This window comes from Wyeomyia smithii, chromosome 3 (assembly GCF_029784165.1).
Source record: "Wyeomyia smithii strain HCP4-BCI-WySm-NY-G18 chromosome 3, ASM2978416v1, whole genome shotgun sequence".
Lineage (NCBI taxonomy): Eukaryota > Metazoa > Arthropoda > Insecta > Diptera > Culicidae > Wyeomyia > Wyeomyia smithii.
This window is the reverse complement of record NC_073696.1, coordinates 181,170,831-181,188,902: the sequence shown is the minus strand read 5'-3', so window position 1 is coordinate 181,188,902 and position 18,072 is coordinate 181,170,831. Positions and strand designations below refer to the sequence as shown.

Below are 18,072 nucleotides of genomic sequence, written 5' to 3'. Positions count from 1 at the left end.
GGGAGAAACGTTTTAATTGACATCTTTCTCTACATCTCAAAAATATTCAAATTTAGACATACCCAAAGTTCTATAATTCGGAAATAAAATAAATGGCGCAATGATTAACGTTAGTTATTGTGCTCCATTGATATACTTTCAGTTCATAATAGACTAATTATTCATGGATCTTAAACCGCCTCAGGAGTCAGACGAAACATTTTGAACAACTGAGTCTCTCACAAAAATCGGGGCTTCTTTATGGTGACCGAAAATCAGACCTTGTAATGATTTTGAATGAACCTGACAATGCACCTTTGCAAGCAATAAGGGTGTAAGTTCACTTGGATTGAATGGTTGATAAATCTGGATCACTGAAACAGAAAAAGGAATTTTGCCAGATTAAACTATGTGCTGAACTTACGTTTCACTATTGGGCAAAAACACCATTTCTTCGCATGTTGGACATCATTGATTGACACACAGTTTTCACATTCTCTCCGATTTTTTAAGAAACTTGGCTACTTTGACAGTTGTGTAAGTGACCCACAAATACTTAATGTGGTGTAGGATATTTCTATGATTATAGATTTAGAGTTACTAATACTGCTAAACTAAAGTGTTACCTGTAAATAGATGCTACAATCCACCATTCCGAGGAATTTATGAAAGATTTTGTATTTATCAATTCAATTCGATTGTCTGGGAGTTTTGAGACGTGGTATTACACCATTATTGCTTGCAACTGACAAGCAAAGCCTGCTGGCTCATTGTGCAGTAGCAATTTTTACTATGTGAGTCTTTCGATAATAATCTTGAGCTGCTTGTAAGGGAAAATGTCTATATGAAAAATATAATCATATTTACATTGTGTAATCTTGAAACAAATGGAGGCAAAACTTGTAGTTCCATGTTAACATCAAAGACTTTTTTTCAACTTTTAAGGTGCTTTTCCTTTAAAACTGCTCTAATTACTTTCTCCGTTAAGTGGCCCTGGATGCTCGATATCTCGATTCTTATAGGCAAAACAAGCATTGTTACACACAACACAAGATCCTTCATACGACTCCAGAAGATTTTCTCGCGGCTCGCTTTTTCTCCCATTTATTGACGATGCTTAGCGGATAGCACAGCACTGCAGATATTGTGTATTCTTTATGGTGACCGAAAATCAGACCTTTCTGTAGAGAATTTTTTTACACGATGGATACGTAACGTACAAATATGTAAAAAACCGCGTTATTTGGAAAAACGTCGTAAACAATGTGTAAAAATGTAACTGTGTAAATAACACCCTACTTCAATCTGTTATCGTTACTGTTACTTACTATAATTCGTGTAAAAAACAAACCGTGTAGAATAAACCGCGTTATTCGGAAAAACGACGTAAAAAACTGCGTTATTTGGAAAATCGTTGTAAAAAACGTGTAAAATGAAACAATGTAAAAAAGACCTTACTGTATCTTTAGGGCCAAATGATATTGAATCCACAAATGGCCGACTTCGAGTCACCACTTCGAATTTTCAGAAGCACAAGACTCGGTAACAGTTAATGTGTTACCTGTGAAAACGCTATTTTATGTTTGCTGCAGTGAAGCAAACATAAAATAGCGTTTTCACCGGGAACACTTTATCTATTTCCGAGTCTTGTGCCTCTGAAAATTCGAAGTGGTGGCTGGAATTTGTATGTTTCTGGATTCAATATCGTTTCACCTTAAAAAGTGTTACACTACAAACAATTGTTCACATGCAGAAGTGTTACTGTTGCAATTTTTCCAAGTTAAACAAACAGATATATAATTTTTTTAATTTATTGGCTTTATTGTAAACATATTGTAAAACTATCCATAGAAAACACTTCGTATCGCAATCTTACGTCTATAATTGCATGGCTTAGTAGCTTATAACCTATGATTTTAGAAGGATGTCTTCAAATCTCGTTCAGTCAGTTGTATGGTTTTATCATTTGTAGTACCATGAGGTGGCTGTGTTAAACTGATGTTACTGGGGGCAATTAGGTATATGATTAGGAGTAAAAAAAACTCTATTGTTGGCGACTTATGAACTTGAGCGGAGGGGAAAAACTGTTTAGAAATTTTGTCTATCAGAAATACTATATTTAATCCCGGTTGCGTATATTCCCTATGATATCCAAATAACTGAAAAAAAATATTGTTATTTGTTAGACATTAAATGTTGTCTGATTTTTTAATAACTGAAAAAAACATTAATGTAGTAACTACAACTGACATATTTCAATTTTTGCCCGCAAAAACCACCATATTTTTTAATTACGCGACGAGTTTTGCATTTCATGCACACATAAATAATCATTGGGAATGATATATGGCTATTGTTCGTGCTATATTCCTTCGTTTTGAATCAATAACACTAATGATCACTGAACTGTGTTTACTACTGGAACTATCTAAAATGCAATATTGACCTTGAAGTATTTAGCCCAAAATAATGCCACCGATGGTTTAATTTGGCTATCCTGTCGGTTCAGTGCATAAAACATAGATTGGAAACATTTACGGTACTTTTGTAAATATAATATCAACAGATATATCTAAATTTATAGTCTATATATGCTGATATCACAGTAAATTTGCCATTATTGTATTGCTTTAGAAATATTCTTAACATGTTGAATGTTAGCTAAAATAGTTGAATATTATCGAAATAGAAGTTCAATCTGTTGTTGATTTTTTGTTGTAATTTAGCGGGAAAATGTATGGTTTACTTTGTTTCATCGGTAGGAACTTCAATATTAATTTCATGCGTAAAAAGGAATTTTTATTTAGAACTGAAGGATTCACAACTGAATAATTATTACTTGGGGTAGAAACGGTACGTGATCATGAACAATATCGTGTTTAGGTGAAGCACATCTTCCTGATATTTGTGTACAGACAAATTGAGCAAGCGATGTAGAATAGACGAATAAATAGCAAAACTCAATTGAAGCAATTGCAGCACTTTTTTGCGAACTTGAATTTGATGAATGCTTTCTGTGGCGCAAGACCCAAATTGCACCGCATTGGGTATCTAATCCTATGATTCGAAAAGCACATTTTACTCTAAGTACCAGTCTGAAACGCTATTGTGTAAACCTCAAGCTCTTTGTGTAGAATATAGTTATAATGTAAAGCGCCTAGTTTAACATATTAGTTATGAACCGAGCAATCGCTATGTTGGAGTCGTACTTGATAAAGTGATTTTGAATGAACCTGACAATGCACCTTTGCAAGCAATAAGGGTGTAAGTTCACTTGGATTGAATGGTTGATAAATCTGGATCACTGAAACAGAAAAAGGAATTTTGCCAGATTAAACTATGTGCTGAACTTACGTTTTACTATTGGGCAAAAACACCATTTCTTCGCATGTTGGACATCATTGATTGACACACAGTTTTCACATTCTCTCCGATTTTTTAAGAAACTTGGCTACTTTGACAGTTGTGTAAGTGACCCACAAATACTTAATGTGGTGTAGGATATTTCTATGATTATAGATTTAGAGTTACTTATACTGCTAAACTAAAGTTTTACCTGTAAATAGATGCTACAATCCACCATTCCGAGGAATTTATGAAAGATTTTGTATTTATCAATTCAATTCGATTGTCTGGGAGTTTTGAGACGTGGTATTACACCATTATTGCTTGCAACTGACAAGCAAAACCTGCTGGCCCATTGTGCAGTAGCCATTTTTACTATGTGAGTCTTTCGATAATAATCTTGAGCTGCTTGTAAGGGAAAATGTCTATATGAAAAATATAATCATATTTACATTGTGTAATCTTGAAACAAATGGAGGCAAAATTCCATGTTAACATCAAAGACTTTTTTTCAACTTTTAAGGTGCTTTTCCTTTAAAACTGCTCTAATTACTTTCTCCGTTAAGTGGCCCTGGATGCTCGATATCTCGATTCTTATAGGCAAAACAAGCATTGTTACACACAACACAAGATCCTTCATACGACTCCAGAAGATTTTCTCGCGGCTCGCTTTTTCTCCCATTTATTGACGATGCTTAGCGGATAGCACAGCACTGCAGATATTGTGATTAATGCTCCACTGATGTAGAAGGATGCATTATAGCTCCCGGTAAGATCGGTGAAGAAACCTACAAGTGATTGGATCGGTAACGGTATCAAGTTTAAAGCAAATTCTATTACCTGCAATAGGTGCACCAATCGCTGCTGCCAGTCCTTGGAATAAGCATAAAATTCCGAAAGCATTCGTCAGTTTTTCCAAGCCCATTAAATCTACGACCAGGATTGAACGGAGTGCGGAGAAACATGCTGGAAATAAAATAGGAAAATTATGTATTTTTTATTTGGTTAGTGAATTTCGTTAAAGAAGCGAATCTTTGAAATAGGACACCCAGCACAGCAATTTATTTATCCCATCAAACAGAGGATTCAGATTCAAGTTTATATACAGTTTTGAAGGTCAGAGTTTCACTTCGACTGGGTCTCAAAAGAGAAGTTCTTTTCTATTTTTTTTTCTTTTACTCACCAATAGCTATGCCAAAAATTCCAGCATACGTAAACTGGGCAGCTTGAGTAATATAAACTCCGCTGAGCATTGTGGCAATACCTCCCATTGTGATGGCTACGTTATTCAGGTGCAGAGCGTTGACACTCTTGAATGAACTCAAAAAGCCACAAACAATCCTAGCAATTGTGTTTGAAATACCTAAAACAAAGTTGTTATTGTAAATTTCCACTGTTCGGGAAATTATCATGAACTCACCGATAGCGGAAACGTAGAACAACGAAATCTGGGGGTCCATTCCACCGGCAATGGCTCTCTGAGTTATGTACATGAATGGTACGAAAAATCCCATCATGGTGAAAAACCCACTCACAGCTAGTAGCATAAAGGAAGGTGATTGTAATAACGTCATATCCAACATTGTAGCTAAGGTACGTCTGACCGCTTCAGGACATATTTTACAAGTCTGTTCCTCTGTTTCCTCAACATCATTTTGAGTTGGCAAACGGGTTACCGACATATGATACCCTAGTGATGTTTGCGACTGATACTGCGGAATTCGAACTAACGATCCGGTGAAAAAAATATCATCTCGATACATTGGACGAGTTCCATCAGTTAGCGTTCCACGCCGACTGCCCTGTCGTGATCCACCTTCGTTCGGTCTACGGCCTGACACGGTGTTGCTTCGTTGACGGACTGCTGTTGACGAGACTACAGCCGGAGCAGGTTTTTGATCTCCGGCAAGTAGGGCACCATTCTCAGTCTCTTCTTCTTCAGCTGCTTCTCCTACGGTATTCAACTCGTGGTGGGGAAGCGGAAATCTTGGGGCGTGTATCGTGTCCTCGGGCGTCACTTGACCGGAAAGTTTTTTCTGCATTTTAGATAGCTGCTCTAACTTCTTAGTAGTATTTTGAATATTCTCATTCGTTAGTAGTCCTGACTGATTGGAAGGTCGTCGTTCCAAATTTTGAGCGCTGCCTCGAAATACTTCAGCAGCTGTTGGGTACTGTGTGTTGGGGCTTGCTCCCATCCACGTGCTATGTGAACTGTTGGGAACTGAGTGAGCAAATCGTCCTTCTGGCAGTGGTCTCGTGTATACCACAGGAAGCCCTTCACCCAATAAGGTACCCTTTTCAGCTGGAGTATCTTCATCCTTAGTAATAGTGACTTCTATTGGTCTAATAGGCCTGAACATACATCCGAATATCGCGCATAGTAGGATAAGAGCGGCTTGAGCTAGCAGAGCTCCCCTCCAACCGAATTGATTGATAAGCCACGAACTAAGTGGAGCAAACACAAAGGTACCAACTCCAGAACCGCAAAGAGCTATGCCAGTAGCAAGGGCACGCCATTTTTCAAAATAGTATCCAACGGTTATTACTGAAGGTACATAAATGAAACAAAATCCTATTCCTCCAATAACTCCATAAGTTATATATAAATAGCCAAGACTGTTGCCGAAATACGACAAAGCAAAGCCTACTGAAGCAATGGCAGCACCAAGAATTGTTACAGGCCGGAATCCCCATCGATTTGCCAAGGCACTCACAAACGGTCCAGTTAGTAAGTAGAATCCACTCAGAAGAGAACTCACTAATGCGACCTACAATTTACTCAAATTATTAATCATGAACTGTTAACGTAACAAACCGAAAATCAAGCTTTACCTCTGCTTTGCCGACACCGAAATCTAGACGAATGGGATCTTGGAACATGCCAGCACTAAACACAATACCATCGACGACGGTATTGCACAGGAAGGATGCTATCATCACTACCCAGCCCCAGCCACCGTCCGGCGGGACGATAACCGATGTAGTTGGTGGCTCCTCATTCTTTATGAGTTTGGTGTTATTTGCGTTTCCATTTTGCACCTTTTTGGTGCCGTTTTCAGCGTCTGGCTTCGAAGTGAGCTCGATCGCATTCTGAGGTGGCATCTGTGAAAAAAGGCGACATTAGAATAGTTGATTAGCTCAACGCGATCTGGATAGGCATGTGATTTTACTCGCGAATGTGTATACGGAATAGATTAGCGAGGTTTGCGATTAACACTGTACCAATTGATTTCCTAAATACGAGCGTTCACGATTTCTGTGATTTATTTTTATTTGTATTGTTCGAATGTAAAATATCACAATGAATAAACAAATTGGAGTTTTTTAACCGCAGTGAAGTTTTTTTGTAACTTTTACAAAGTTTATTACTGGTTGCGGACAACAGTAATAATCAATATAGAATATTGATAGAGCAATTTTACAGACATGGTATAAAATGATATAATTAACATTCCCAACTCCATTAGCGGCCAAAATTTGCCATCATGTATTAGGCATAGGCACTACGAGTTGTGCGAAGTGGTGATGTAGAACTATAGTATGTTGCCTTATAGACTGTTCCGAAAATTATAAATACATCTTCTTTCTTGAATAAAACAAAAAATACAGGATTTTTCGGGTCATTTTATTCTGAAATATAGATAATAAGTGTTTTCTTTTCAGTTTCAATTCAAGTTGGGATTATTTTTCGTAGGATACGCGTGCTCTCTAACTTTTCTCTTAACACTACTCATAAGCTTTTGCACAGTGTGTTCTCCGACCATTTTTACCACTTTAAGCCAATCTTTTTTAAATTTTTCAACATTGTCCGCTGGTTTGACATATTTCCTCAGCTTTGCCTTGGTCAAAGCCCAAAAAGTTTCAATAGGGCGAATTACAGGGCAGTTTGAAGGATTCATCTCCTTTGGGACACATGTGACATTATTTGTTTTATACCACCCTAGTGCATCCTTAGAGTAATGGCAGGAAGATTGGAGGATTGTTATGCTGCTTAACCATGGGTAACAACCTTTTCTGCAAACACTCTTTCACATAAATTTTACCATTCATTGTGTCATTCGTAATGAATGGACGAGATATTTTCCCACATTCACAAATGGCCTGCCAAACGATTACCTTCTTGCCGAATTTTTCGGTGTAAATGGCTTTCACTGGTCCAGGGACATCCTTTCCCTTCGGTGATGTATAAAATTGCTGTCCTGGCAGAGTCTTATAGTCCAGTTTTATGAAGGTTTCGTCATCCATGATAATACACCCCTTTTTTTTGGTCAGAAGTTTGTCATAAAGCTTCCGAGCTCTCGGTTTCACAGATTCAGCTTGTTTTGGATTTCGTTTTGGCTGCTTCTGCTTCCGACGGGTCTGCAGACCCATTCTTCCCTTGGCACGCATAACGTTACTCGCTGAGGTTCCAAGCTTTCTCGCCACATCTCGTACTGATACTGAAGGATGCCGCTTGTAGTATTCCTTAACCTTTTTGTCCATTGTGGGATCAACAGGCCCGGGTTTTCTTCCACGTCTTGGGGCATCAGTAAATGTGCACTCTTCACAATACTTCCGCAATGCGGTTTGAACTGCTCCGACACTTATACCTTCTTCTCTGGCTAATTTTCTTATAGAAAGACCACTCACGGTGCCCCATTTGTGCACAATTCGCTTTCTTTGCTCGGGAGAAAGGCCACGCATTTTCAAAATTTCGCACTAAATGTTAGAAAAACTGACAGTCTCTGTTTCTTTTGAATGTTAACAACAAGACGCAGCCAACGTTTGGTTGAATACTGCACGTTATTTGAAATGACGGTTGATCGTAAGTGTATTTATAATTATCGGAACGGTCTAAATTGTGTTAATACTAAATGTGCTATAATTTTTACGGTATTCGAACGATTTTAACACAGTCTATGACAACATATTTACAAATTTCGGCAACTCTATACGAAAATGTCACCCTTACTTTCAACAAAAGTAAGTCCCAAAACTACTAACTCGTAGGCTATGCAGGCGATATAACTATAGAAGTCTACGGTGAGTCAAACAAGAAGATCGAATTAAAAGCCACGCTATCCTTGCGCGTAGTCAAAGAGGATGTAAAATGCAAAGTCGAAGAGGATGAAATACGTAGCACCAGAAAGTCAACTTCAATGACCAGGTGGCAGAGGGTAAGGTCCAATTTTACCAAAAGATGGACACATCGACTCATCACAGCGATAGCCGGATGGATCGAGTGGCATCATGGGGAAGTTAACCCTTTCCCGCTCATGGTGACTCTAGAGCACCAAGAATTGTAATGACCATACCTCGACAAAAAATGAAATTGTTTTGAATTCTTTTTTCTACAAAATCTTGCATTTCTAATGTACTTTCAACTTGGCATATCAAATGTCAGCTTGATTCAATGTTTGAACTGTTATCAAGAAAACTACAGAAGAAAGTCCGAATTTTACGATAAAAAATGTGTGTTTTCAGCAACTGTTTTTCTATAACAATCATTATTCGTTTTTATAATAAAAATAACTTTTACGTAGTTCTATTGTTCATTGAGTGTAACGGTCCATAAAATTACCAATTTTTGTTCTTGTTCACTTGTTCCATAAGTTTTTAAATGGTGCCTCAGAGCATAACTGGGCATACAGAAGACAAAAAAAAACGATGGCCTCAAATAAACTATATATCTGATTTCATATTTTTGCTGACCGTTCTTCTCACTACATGGTGATTCCAGAAGGGATGAATCAGTAGCTGATGAGATGGGAACCGACATTGAAGATGAAGTCGATATGTTTGCGATAGATCCATTACCAGATGAAGTTCATGAATATTTTTCCGAGACAAACGAGGCAGAAGTAGAGACACCAGCAAAACGGGCCAAGAAAGAAATTAAAGTGGGTCTAAAGGCATTGGAAGCGGACCAAAAACGAAAACTTACCATTTCTGGGAAAAGCTGCAAGCCAAAATCTAGGTACATGACAACTCAGAGATGATGAAAAGAGGAGAACTCAAATATGACAAGCTTTCCAAAATTCGTCCTTTTATCGATGCAGTGAGAGCCAATTTTCTAGCCTAGGAAATTCCTTAGGGGTACTGGGGGTAAGCCCGGGACTGAGGGTGAGACCGTCACCCCTAGGATTTTACTAGAAAACGCTAATTAACTGTGTTTTGGAATAGGTGAAGTGTTGGTATTTAATATTTTAGACATTTTAAGACACATCGAAGCCACCGTGAAACGTCAAACGTCAAAATAATAGACAAAACATACGCTGCTGCAGCTGATGCATAAACGGATGTAATTTTTCGTGAGTGGAACTTAAGCTTTTATTCATTTGAAAAGACTAAAATAATTTTTTGTTGCTCTACAATTTATTGCCTGTATTGTCAGCAATCACAGGTATTCGATCTGATGAAAAAGGAAGCGATAAATTTGTAGAAATACTCTTTTTAAAAAAATGTGTGCTATCGGGGTAACACCGTCACCCAGTAAGTGCGGTAAGCCCGACATGGTCTGAGGCTAGTTGGATAAATAAATCAATCGACTTTGAACCATGCACTCAAGCTCTTCTATGATTTGTGAATGATTCCAAGGGTTATTAGAGGTGTCAAATAAACTGAATTAAGTCACAAAACTGACGGCATTCCCGATGGTATTTGAAATATGCTCCGGTGTGGTCAATGTGATCCTGGCTTCAATGAAACTAGTTAACAATATGATTTAAAGTGCCACATGATAGGCTTGCCGAGTATCAAATTCTTTCATTGTTTATATATAATGTTCACCGGAACTTGTTCCGGCAATCTGCCCAGAACCAGCTAACCAGCTAACAACAACCAAATTCAACAGTAACATACAGAAATGTAAGATCTCTCATTCGGCGGTTTTCGAATTCAAATTGGTTCAGTTAATTCGAGTTAATTCATGAACAAACTTAGGTGCCGGTGTTACCCCCAAGGGGTGCCGGTTTCACCCGCACTGATTGCTAAACGTCGTTTTTATCCTAGTTTCAAAACTTCACTATTCCTTGTAAAATAACAATTTGAAAGTACTGAAAACCTTTATATCTTGTAGAAAACAATCTGGGCAATGATTCTGTGAAAGAAATATAACAATATTCGCCATCAAGTGCTGCTAAAGAACCATTTTCCTTAGGGGACCGGGCTTACCCCCAGTACCCCTACTCCATAAAAAATAAATCATCAAATAGTCATAAACTGAGTTCTTTTTTTCGAAAACTACGTTGTTTTCATTATTTTCTATAGTATTTAATTAATATTTCAAGAAAATTTTTTTTTCGTGTTTTTAAAAAAGTCCCTGCTGTGCTCATAGGTGCTCTGGAGCACCATTTTAAAATTCGCTTTTTTCTTCAAAATACAATGTTTTACAGTGATTTCAACTACCCTGCAAAGTATTTTGCCTAAGTTGACTCGGAAAGTATTTTTAAATCATGAAAAACCTCGTGAGCGGGAGAGGGTTAACTTTATCTGACACAGAACCTTTACAACTTTACTACGACGTCGCGGCACTCCTTCATCGTGCACGGTAAACAAATAACAAATGCCAGCAAGTCGACACCGTCGGTTAGCCTATATAGGAGGCTAAAGCTGAATGCACATGGCTGGCCTGTTAAAACATGGCGGTTCAGATACATTTTCGGCTAACAAAAAAATAGAAGAGATTGTAATAAACAGTAACAAGCCAGTCGTCCAGTCGTAGGTTCAAGTCTCGACTCGGGGGAAACTGTTAATGTTAGTAGGATCGTTGCGCTAGCCCCGGAACTGTCCCATACACTAAACAGTTAGCTGCGGAGTCTGTGTAGTGTTTATCATGAAACAAAGAGTCGTGTTTCGAATCGGAATGTAGCACCCTAAGGATTATTCGAGACAATTGGAAAATAATTACAAACAACAATCATGCCTCAGTAATGTACATTTTATCTATCCATCTAAACATCACTGATTTTTTTCTATTCCATGTTATGAAGCTTAGGAGTATTTGAAATCTTTCCTTCCCATCGTTACGTTAGTTTTTGTTTCCATAGAGCAAATTTCAATATTTACTAAGTAATAAAGTAAAAATCAACAATTTACGTACATCCTATTCCATGTCGGTGCTTCACTTTAAAATGTGGTACAAAATCACCGGCTCTTCAGTAGAAAAATCATTAATAGCAACAACAAAACTAATGAAAATATTACAAATTTGGAACATATTGAGGGTTCAGGCAATGAATGGTATTTATATTCTTTTTTCAATAGACTCTCCAGATTTTTTAAAAGTCTTATTTCATTCAAGTTACCAGACACTAAAACAGTAAATTTTGAAGAAATATTACAAAATTGTTCAGTGAATTGTTTTACAGGAATGCTAAGATCTTGCAAGAAAATTTGTTTTCTTGTTTGTTTGTTCCTCACTGTATAATTTTGGCTGTGTTCCGGAAACACTGAATTGTAATTGAATGTAGCAATTTACCGTAAATGCCGTTAAACTTTTTTAGTGTTATTATTATCTGTAATCCATTCAAACGTTTGCATTTATTAATAAAGATTAATTTTACAATAAATCTTGCTATATCATAGTAAGTTTTCCCAAAAATCAATTCTTTTTATTGCAAATATGCACCTCTCTTGTTATTTCAAAGAATATAGAATTTTCTCCTTTGAGGTAACGGATGGTGCAGTATGACAACAAAACTACTACTGCACAAGGTTTACTTATTCGAACCAGTCCGCGGTAAATCGCGATAATCGTATACGTGTCATCTAGCTTACAATCAAACAGTTTTACCTTTCCAAAATGCAAGTTGGCTTTCGTCAGTACTTTTTCAATGTGCTTCGTGAAGGCCAACTCACTATCTTATCCAACGTCTAAGTCACGCATTTCTGTTCTCTGTACGGAATACGCCTTGTCTGCATATATGGGAGAACAAGTTTCGATTTGGCGACCAAATAACCCCCAATGTTTTTCGAAAGTGAGAATGATGATTGAAGACAACCTAATGAAAAAAAAAAAAAAACAGCAAATACTAAACAGTTTGCAGGAGGCCCACTAGTGCATGGCGCAAGGACACTTGTTGAGGATTTGTAGTGTATATTAAAATTGTTTTGAACGAGTCCAGTCTATATCGGAATTGTCGAAAACATAAGAAGAAAGTACTGATTCTTTAATATGAACTTCGTCGTACAGTGTCGGATATAAGTTAAGCAACTAGTTTGAGATATTCAAACCAGACTAAAACAATATAGATTTAAGCGACACTCATTGATTTCGGGTTTGGATAATGTTTTTTTTTCATTTACATCATTTCAGAGAGGTTGCAGTTATTATTTTTTGAATAATATTATGTAAGCACAGAAGAAATTGAAATACAATGGTTTTTAAATCAACAAAAATTTAGGACTAAAAGATATCAATTGATTATTGCTGATTTTCTTAATATTTTGTTGCATATCCTTTATCCTTAACAACATAAATAAAAAAAGATCCATCATCATCACCGTGACGAACACAGTAGATTTGTTGCTATAAATTTGAAAAATCCAATTTAATATAAACATATGAATAGAATTTTACAACACAATCAGATCCGTTCGTATGGAACTTCTTCATTTACGAGCTGCAATAAAACAATCAATATATGAATGAATACCAAAATAAATTGTTCATCTGAAACATTGAATTTTGTGCTCTCGTTAGAAAGAAAGGTGTTCTTATTTCATCCGCATTTCTAGTGTTATATCTATGAAAACCTCTTCCTCTTTCAATTCGGTCACTCAAATATTGAGGTAGCAAACCATTCATTATTTTGTAAATGAACACCATAAACAAATAAACAAATCGTTGCTTCACAGATAGCTATTGCAAAACGTCCAACATGAAAACAGAGGATCAGTTCAAAATCAAACGCATTATTCTATTCTGCAAACGCCGTAACCTCAATAGTTGTGTGTTATTGGCCAAACACAAAAAAGTAAGGCCAAAAATCCAAATGTGGAGAGATGATTGACTTGTATAGCTGTATTTTACTATTAATCGTTATTTCGTTCTTCAAACGGCATAGAATTATTGTGAGAGTTGAACTTTAGGTTGTCATAAATAATCACAGCAAGATATTTCATTTCCTGAACGCGACCAATTGCCTGCCTCATCATCTTTAATAACAGAGACATCGTCATTTACCATGATGCGCGAGAAAATCATAAATCACAAAAACGTAAAACTCATCGCATGTCATTTGTATACATAATAAACAAAAGGGGCCCTAAAACACTTCTCTGTGGAACTCCAAGATCATTTTCCACGGAACAAGAAACAGAATCATTAAAAACAGTCCGTTGAGTCCTGTCAGACAAATAGTTTTCAAACCATCTGAATGCAGTACTCAAAATTCCAAAGCGCTTGATTATGTATAACAATAAGGGCCTAGAAATTGGTTCAAAAGCGCGTTTTAGATCCAAAAAAAGCAAATAATGTATCTCCATTCTCTAAGTTATCTTTCCATTTTGCTACCACATAGTTCAACGCGGTTTCACACGAGTAGCCTTCCCGGGAGCCAGATTGTTCCGGAATTAGCAACGAGTTACTATTCAAATATTCTGGATATATCTATTCTAATGTGTGTAACAAAAACAAATAACACTGAGAAATAAAAAAAAGGATATTCCTTTCTTTAATGAAAATTCGTATGCAAGTTACGATCTTTGTAACTTGCATTCAAATGAATGTTTAAAAAAAACTCTTTATCAAGGTTTTCAATTGTTTGCCTTTTGACGACACTCTCACTGTCACTGGACTTGTTCGTTGCTAAATTGAACATATTTTTTTGTCTTGGTGCTTAACATTCCGATTCGGAACTTGACCTTCTGTTTTTTATTTATACACAGACTTCGCAGCTGACTGTTAAGTGTACAGGACTATTGCGGGGCTAGCGCTACGATCCTACTGACACTAACAGTCTTTCCCGAGCCAAGACTCGATGCTACGACGACTGGCTTGTTAGGCCAGCATCGTACCTCGAGCCCAGATAGTCTTGAGAAAAACATACAAAAATACAAGTGACAACATAGAAAAATACTTGAAAAAAAAAAAACACCGCGTCTAATCCAATTTATTTATCACTTATACACTGGAAACAGCCTTTCTCTGGATATCAGGGCTGAAAGTGGTCAAACTGGTCAGAAAAAGTGACTTTAGTGACCAAAACTTTTAAAAAAGTGACCAAAAAGTGACTTCAAAGCTTGAAAAACCTAAATTAATCCACCTAGCGGTCAGACTCAGCCTTTCTCATTCAAACTTATTATTTGTAAAAATAGATTTACATAAATGCTTAAATCCAAAAAGGTATATACACTCTTTGGGTTCTAAAATATTGATGTTTTAATTAAAGTATAAAATATGAAATTTGACGTAATGTTAGTGCTTCAGAAATAGCAAAATATAAGAAATGACTCTTAATTTCGAACAATTTAATCACGAGCGATACCGGGAACGTTCAAATAGTACGATACCACATTTTAATCATGTTGAGGCCATATATATTGATCAAAGCAGCTATAGTATTGAATAGTCTTTGAATTTCTTTTCTTTACAAAACTTTTGAACAGTATATCAAATTTTTATGAAGTTTGTTATTTGTAAGTTTGAGAGATGATTCGTTTGTATGACACTAGTTATGTTCAAATAAGTCGTGTAATTCTTGAGATAATAGCCTTTCGTTGTTTTACAAATTAAAACATAACGGTTGCTTAAGTTTGATTACAATCAAATGAAAAGGGAACGTATGGGGGAGCCAAACTTTGAAACCAAGTGTTCAATCATAATTCATCAGTTAACCCTTAACTATCCCGTTCATTCGATATCAATATTGTTCAAATCTGTTGTGTGGTTTCTAAGATAATGAAGTTTAGTGATTTGTTTATGATTGATATGTTTCTTTTCATAGCTGGATTTCATATTTTTAAACATAACAGGAAAAGTAATAATCCGTTCGCAAAAAAAGTCATTAGGGTTTTATGGGGCAACAAGACTTTCCATATGACACTGATTTTATGAAAATCGGTCCAGCCATCTCTGAGAAACATGAGTGAGGTTGAACAGTCTCTAGAACACATTTCTTTCTGTAACTTCTGAACCATATATTCAATCTTCATAAAATTCAAAAGTTGAGGGTTTTTAGGTAGCCCGTTTATTTGGAACCAATTTTGTTCAAATCGGTTGTGTAGTTTCTGAGATATTGATGTTTCGTGATTTTTACATTTTGATACATAACCTCTAAACTAGAAATCAGATTACAATAAAATTCAATAGAGTCTTATAGGGCAACTAGACCTTTCATTTGCAATTGATTTCATTGAAATCGATTCAGCCATCTCTGAGAAAATCGAGTGAGATCGGGAGAGCGTTACACACACACACACATACAGAAAATGCTCAGCTCGTCGAACTGAGTCGAGTGGTATACGACATTCGGCCCTTTTGAGCACTTTTATACCTTTAGTTTTTGCAGTGATTGCTATACCTTTCTAGGAGAAAGGCAAAAAGTGATATGATAGAAATGACTTTTAATTTCAACTTCAATCCCGAGTAAGGCCGCAAACATTGAAGTAGTACAATATTAAATTTGAATGATGTTGAGGCCACATATTTTGATCTTAGCTATAGTTTTAAACAGTCTGCGGGTTTCGTTTCTTTCTATAACTTTCAAACCACATGTTTAAACATTATGAAATTCATTGTTTAAGGGTTTGAAAGCCCATTTATTCGAATTCGACTATGTTCATAGCTTCTGAGATATAAGAGCGTTTTTCACTTTCTGACGCAGCACCAAAACTAAAAGTTTGATTACAATGAAATTCAATAGCAACCTAAGCGGCAAATTGACCCTTCATTTGACACCAAGATAGAAAGAATCGGTCAGACCATCTCTGAGAAAAGTGAGTGCGAAAGAAAGGTGCACATACACACGTACACACCCACACACAAACATATACACCTATACATGCATATATGCAGAAAATGCTCGATTCGTCGAACTGAGTTGAGTAGTATATGACATTCGGCCATTTCAATCATTTTTCTACCTTTTAATTAGCCAGTGATCGTTAGGAGAAAGTCAATATGTTTACTTTCATTATGTGATTTCACATTTTTATGAACAACGGACACAGTTGCAATCCGATTGCAATGAAATTCAATAGCAACCTATGGGGCAACTAGACCTTTCATTTGACACTAATTTTGTGAAAATCGGTTCAGCCATCACTGAGAAAAATGAGTGAGTTTAAACAACCTCAGGATAACTTTTCTTCACATAACTTTTGAACCATATGTTCAATCATAACGAAATTCAAAAGTTAAGGGTTCTGAAGACAGCCCAATCATTTGAAACCAGTTTTATTGAAATCGGTTGTGTGGTTTCTGAGATATTGATGTTTCGTGATTTTTACATTTTGATACATAACCTCTAAACTAAAAATCCGATTACAATGAAATTCAATAGCAACCTATGGCGCAACTAGACCTTTCATTTGCAATTAATCATATGGAAATCGGTTCAGCCATCTCTGAGAAAAGTGAGTGAGAAAAAAAAGTTGCACACACACACACACACACACATACACACATACATACATACATACAGAAAATGCTCAGTTCGTCGAAAGGGGTCGAGTGGTATATGACATTCGGCCATTGGGACCACTTTTATACCTTCGGTTTTTCCAGTGATTGCTATACTTTTATAGGAGAAAGGCAAAAAGTTACCAAAAAGTGACTTGGAAACTTGAAAAGAAGTGACCAGGCTTTTTCTGATTGTCTTGCATAAATCATTCAAAAGGGAGCAGTTTTTTTTTTCCAAAAATCATGTGGGATTTTTCATGAAATTAAAATAAATATTTGCATAACAGAACATTACGCTACAATATGAAAAACGTTGATAAACCGATAAAGCTAAGAGCGGTGATGACAATTCAACAATTCAGGAGGCCTTTCAGTATAAAAAAGCAGAGATAAAAACACTATAAAGCATTTCCAATTTAAAACAAAGAGAATCGAATCTAACACAGAGGAAAAAGCTGTTTTTTCTCTCCCAATTAAAAATTCAAAAAATATCCACTAAAGCGTAGTTTTGTACTGTTTTCCGATGAGTTACTTATTGTTCCATGAGAAAAAAATATTTTTTCCTTAACTAATGAACACCTTCCAGATTTTCTAATGTTTTCTAAAGACCCTAACCCTGCAAAACATTGAATAGGGAAATTGCAAAGCTAACACTTGCATAAACTTGCACATACAACCAACTCTTCATGATGCAGCCGATCGATTACAGTGCCAATTGAATGTATAGGAAAGAATTGAGCTTCGATTTTTTTCATCGGTCAAAAAAATAAACCTTTGCTCACTACGAGCGCGAAAAAAATCTAATTGAGCTGAATTTTGCATCCAAAGGTGAGAACACGAAACTTTTAGCCCTACCGCTAAACGAAATTCGAAGGACTATATTTTTTTCAGGCATTCCATTGGCCTCAGCTAAAAAGTTCCCAGAAAGTCGATTTTTTCAAAAAAAAAAAAAAAAACTGAGACGGTTTAGTAATTTTATTATTTTAATGCAAGACATTTAGCATAAAAAAATATATTTCGACGTTTTCATAAAAAATTTTTACTTCGAAAAGTCGATTTTCGTCTCTGTTTGTTTTTGAAATAAATTGACTTGGTACCGTAAACTGGGGTGAATGGTTTGGTTTGAATATATCTTAAATATATTG

General features: G+C 36.2%; 1 protein-coding gene across 1 annotated transcript in view; it reads right to left on the bottom strand.

Moving 5' to 3' along the window:
- Positions 1 to 1,774: 1,774 nt before the first annotated feature.
- Positions 1,775 to 18,072, bottom strand: part of LOC129731513 (monocarboxylate transporter 12) — a 38,832-nt gene continuing 22,534 nt past the window's right edge. The window contains exons 2-6 of the mRNA XM_055691584.1: positions 6,157 to 6,426; positions 4,745 to 6,092; positions 4,508 to 4,687; positions 4,165 to 4,290; positions 1,775 to 4,112 (exon numbers count right to left, since the gene is read on the bottom strand). Coding sequence (XP_055547559.1) covers positions 3,961 to 4,112; positions 4,165 to 4,290; positions 4,508 to 4,687; positions 4,745 to 6,092; positions 6,157 to 6,426 — 2,076 coding nt within the window. The 3' untranslated portion in view covers positions 1,775 to 3,960. The remainder of the gene's footprint in view (positions 4,113 to 4,164; positions 4,291 to 4,507; positions 4,688 to 4,744; positions 6,093 to 6,156; positions 6,427 to 18,072) is intronic.